At 58.4% G+C, this 5007-nt stretch overlaps 1 protein-coding gene across 1 annotated transcript; it reads right to left on the minus strand.

Annotated features, from left to right (window-relative positions):
- Window positions 1-372: 372 nt before the first annotated feature.
- Window positions 373-1609, minus strand: LOC149858149 (G protein-coupled receptor 12-like). Its single transcript, XM_090059911.1, has 2 exons — window positions 1488-1609; window positions 373-1395 (listed from the first exon to the last, which is right to left on the minus strand). Exon 2 carries the CDS (start codon window positions 1391-1393, stop codon window positions 434-436), a length of 960 nt encoding a protein of 319 aa, XP_089916037.1. The 5' UTR covers window positions 1394-1395; window positions 1488-1609; the 3' UTR covers window positions 373-433.
- Between the last annotated feature and the right edge of the window lie 3398 nt (window positions 1610-5007).

The raw sequence follows: 5007 nt of genomic DNA on the forward strand, positions 1-5007 counted from the left end.
GTGCTGCCACGGAGTGAGCAAAGCAGGTCCCCGGCTCCGGGGGGTGCAGAGCACAGCCCAGCTGCGCCTCTCTTCCCTGGATTGCCTTGGCCCGGCAAGGGGGGTGGGGTGGGGGCTATGAAACCACCTAAAGGAGCTTTCCCTTCTGAGCCCGGCTCTGGGAAAGGAGGTCCCTGCCCTCAATCACAGCGCGGTGGGGGACGATGCCCTAAAGTGCCTCAGCCTGCAGGCTCTCAAAGTGCTTCGGACCCCTGTAGAAATCTACAGGCACCCCCCCGCCCCCCGCCCCCCCCCCCTCAGGCCTCACAAGCAGGCGGGACCGAGCCCCAGGCCTGCTGGGCCCCCCTTCCCACCCCCCTTGTGCTTCTGGCTTCGCATCCCGCCCTGCCTCCGCGGCGCTGGTATTGCATAGGGGAGGGCCCCGGCCGCGGGCTCACACGTCGCTGGCGGCGGCGGGCGCGCAGCAGGCCGGGCCCAGGGCGCGCTGCACCTCGGGGTGGCGGAAGGCGTAGAGCAGCGGGTTGAGCAGCGAGTGCGCGGCGGCGGGCAGCGCCAGGCAGTAGGTGTAGAGGGCGGGCGCGCGGGCGTCGGCCACCAGCGCGTAGACGGCGAAGGGCAGCCAGCACAGCGCCAGCGCGCCCAGCACCAGCGCGGCGGCGCAGAGCCCGCGGGGCCGGGCGGGCGGCAGGCAGCGGCGCTGCACCGCGATCTGCTGCGCGTGCCGCCGCGCCACGCGCACCATGCGCGCGTACAGCTGCAGCATGAGCGCGTAGAGCAGCAGCACGGCGCCCGCCAGCGCCGCCGCGTGGGGCCGCGTGACGGGCCGCAGCACGCTGCAGCCGGCCGGCCGCCGCAGGCAGTGCCAGCCCAGCGCCGGCGGCAGCGCCGCGGCCGCGCACGCCAGCCACAGCAGCAGCAGCAGCGCGCAGGTGGACGGCCGCGTGCGCTCCGCGTGGTAGGTCAGCGCGTGGCGCAGCGACAGGTAGCGGTCCAGCGTGATGGCCAGCAGGCTGCCGGCCGAGGCCGAGAAGGCGCCGAGCAGCAGCCCCGCGGCGCCCAGCGCCCACGCCTCGCTGGGCGGCCGCAGCGCGTAGCGCACGGCGAAGTTGAGCACCAGCCCCAGCCCGGCCAGCAGGTCGGCCAGCGCCAGCGAGCCGATGAGCAGCAGCGCGGGCGCCCGCGGCCCCGGCGCCGACAGCAGCACGCCCAGCACCAGCCCGTTCTCGCCGGCGGCCGCCGCGCCCGTGGCGCACAGCGCGATGTCCCACGGGCTCACGCCGCCCCCCGGCGACGGCGACGGCGACGGCGACGACGCGTTGGCCGAGCCCGGGCCCGTGGGCAGCGGCGGCCCGGCCGAGCCGTTCAGCTGCTCCGCGGCGGCCGGCTGCAGCATGGCTGGAGGGAGACAGGCGCGGTTGGACTCGGCCCCTGCCCCGCGCCCCCGCCGCCCCCGGCACGCACGCGCCCCCCCGCAGGCGAGCAGGTACCTGGCCTCGCTCAGTCCCGGCCCCGGCCCCGGCCCCGGCCCCGGCCCCCGAGCTGCATGGCGCGGCCGGCGGCGCTCGGCAGGCGGCGGCTCGCGGGCAGCGGCTCGCGCTTAATATTCCTGCCCCATTGGGTCTGCTGATAAATCTCCGCTCTGACGTCAAAGTCCTCGCTCCTGCTCATGATGGGCTCCGGGCTGCATCACACGCGTGTGAGCGGAATAGCAACGAGCTCCGGCGGCCGCCCGGCCCCGCACGCGGGCACGCGCACGCGCGGGGGGGACACGACACGCGGCCCCTCCTACACACACAACCCCTCCTATGCACACATACACACAACCCCTCCTATGCACACATACACACAACCCCTCCTACACACACATACTCCCCCTGCACACACACACAACCCCTCCTATGCACACATACTCCCCCTGCACACACACACACAACCCCTCCTATGCACACATACACACAACCCCTCCTATGCACACATACACACAACCCCTCCTACACACACATACTCCCCCTGCACACACACACAACCCCTCCTATGCACACATACTCCCCCTGCACACACACACAACCCCTCCTATGCACACACACACACAACCCCTCCTACGCACACATACTCCCCCTGCACACACACACAACCCCTCCTACGCACACACACAACCCCTCCTGCGCACACATACTCCCCCTGCACACACACACAACCCCTCCTACGCACACATACTCCCCCTGCACACACACAACCCCTGCTGCACACACATACTCCCCCTGCACACACACAACCCCTCCTATGCACACATGCTCCCCCTGCCCACACACACAACCCCTCCTGCATACATGTACTCTCCCTCCACGCACACACATAACCCCTCCCATGGGCACATACTCCCCCAACACACACACACGCACGGACATACGCGTGAAGCTCCCCCCCAGGAATTTCATTCATAAGATTTCTGAGGCGCAGGGACACCCCTCCCACGAGGTGACAGCTTTGCCACCTCCACCTTGCGGCGGGGTGGCAGCGCAGAGATCAAGCCACAGAAATAAAAGCGGAAGATTTCTTTCTCCCCACCTAAGCCAGCACACGCTCGGGCTTGCTGCTGGGCTGTGGCTGTCAGCACCCCTGTCTGCTGCACCGTAAGACCCCGGGGGCGGTGCAGTTCAGACCCTTTTCCCCCAGAGATCAGTTCAAGGGCAATGTGAACAATGGAGCTGGGAGCTCAGTTAGAAATGTGCTTTTTCTGAAATCAGCCTCTGAGAGCAGCTGAGAAAGCATAGGGATGCGTGTTTGGGGGGTGTGCTTGCGTGTGGGGAGGGTCTTGCCTAGAAGAAGCAGGAAAATCAGGGCTCACCCAGCCATGCTTCTCTGTGCCGGGACACACCTGATCAACATGCCATTTGCTTTGTTCCATAGGGAGCCAAAGCTGCGGTCTGGACCTCAGCAAGCTGCAGCCTCCTCCCCTTTAAGACCAGCAGGATTTGGGGTCTAATATCTTTTTCCTGCTTGAAAAAAAAAAAGGAGGAGGCTCTCAAATCTGACCTGTCTCAGCCTGCCCCCCTTGGCGTGAGCTGTGAATGATGTTGGTAGATTGCAGAGACAGATTGGCACACGCTGTAATAAGGGAACACTGGAGGAATCACTTGCGCTTCATTTGCTTCTTCTAGTTCTCTTATTCCTTTGTATTCCAGCGGTGGGCGACTGTGCACAGTGACATACTACATCTGCAGTGTCCCCCAACACCATTTTGCTTGCTTGCTACTCCAGATGAATGCATTTCTCGCCTTGGGATTCTGTGGAGGTGGATGGGACTGATCTGAGAGAGAAAACCCCCAAAAGGCGTAATTTCTTGAGTTGATACAGTGGGTTAATCATTCGTTAGGTAGCATTTTTAGAATAAGAGGACGCTAAATCAACAATATGTGAGGTAAAATATGCAGGTTCTTAATTATCTTGTGTATCACAAAAAACCTTGCGATCCCACTGATAGTCCTTTTTACAGGATCTAACCACATCACATGTGCCAAATAAACTAGTAATTTAAATGACTATTAATTAATGTGCCTTCCTTTTCAAAAATACAGATTACAGCTACATAATGCAATAAAATGATGCTAAATTGGATTTACAGAAAGTTGCTTGCAAATATAATTCAGTTTATGTCAGGATTTAGATGCGAGTTAAATGTAGGTAAAATTTGTCTTCACATACAAGAAGCCATCTACATATCTAAGTTCTCATGTCAGGCCTGTCTCTGTAGTAGCTGAGATGGATTTAATAGTCTCTTGCCTGGAGTTTTTGGACATGTGGTTACACAGTTGGTGTGTGAAAAAGAGACGGAATGACACGGAGCATAGAAAAGAGGAAGTCGTAAGGAGCAAGCTGAATGAGCACATGCAAGCTAACAGTAATTGGAGCTCCAGAAGGATAAGATGTAAAAGAATTTTGGACAGAATTTGCCTCAGCAATTTAATAGAAGATTAAGGTCCAAATTATTACTACTACTACTACATCTAGAGGCTTTGATCCATCAGAAATTGTGTGTCAGATGCTGTACAAATATATAACAAAAAGACAATGTCTGCTCAGGAGTTTCTATGATTTCATTCTCATCCCACCCTATACATTTAGGAAAGAAGAAATAGGGGAGGATTTGAATGAGGGAGGAGTGTATGCAGATGTTTCCACCCGGGAAGGGAATGGGTGATCAGGGGCAGTGAAGAGGCTATCCAGGGAAGCAGAGGGAAATAGGAGACCCCAAAGCTTTTGAGCAGGCCCCACAGGGCTGGACATGAAGTCCTTGTCTTCCCTCTTGGAGATTTTTCATAGATTTCATAGATTTCTAGGGCCGGAAGGGACCTGGTAGATCATCGGGTCCGACCCCCTGCTCCAGGCAGGAAAGAGCGCTGGGGCTAAGTAACCCCAGCCAGACGCCCAGCTCATCTCCTCTTGAATGCCTCCAAGGTAGGGGAAAGCGAAGCAGCGTGACCACGTAGGCGAGCTCCCCAGGGTAATTGTCTCTGATATGTCCTCCATAGGAGGTCTATATTGAGCAGATTCTTTTTGGTATTGAGTGGTGGAACCGGAGCGTGCTCCATCCACTCCATGCATTGACCTGGTATTGCAGTGCTTCCAGGACCGGTGCAAAAAAAAACAGAAAAAAAAAACAAAAAACCCCACCTCTCTTGGAAGCCCATTCCGTATTTTGGCAACCCTTACCGTAAAGAATTTCTTCCTTATGTCCAATCTAAATCTATTCTCCTTCAGTTTGTGGCCTTTATTTCTGGTAACCCGAGGGGTGCCCTGGTAAACAGAGTGTCCCCTATTCCCTGCTGACCCCCCCCAGTGAGTCTGTAGACAGCCACCAGATCGCCTCTCAGCCTTCTTTTGCAGAGGATGAAGAGATTCAGGTCCCTCAGTCTGTCTTCATAGGGTCTTACCTGCAGGCCATACGAGTAGCCCTTCTCTGGACCCTCTCAAGGTTATCCACATCCCTCTTGAAGTGAAGCATTC

This window comes from Crocodylus siamensis, chromosome 8 (assembly GCF_052110815.1).
Source record: "Crocodylus siamensis isolate JL-2025a chromosome 8, ASM5211081v1, whole genome shotgun sequence".
NCBI classification, from domain to species: domain Eukaryota; kingdom Metazoa; phylum Chordata; order Crocodylia; family Crocodylidae; genus Crocodylus; species Crocodylus siamensis.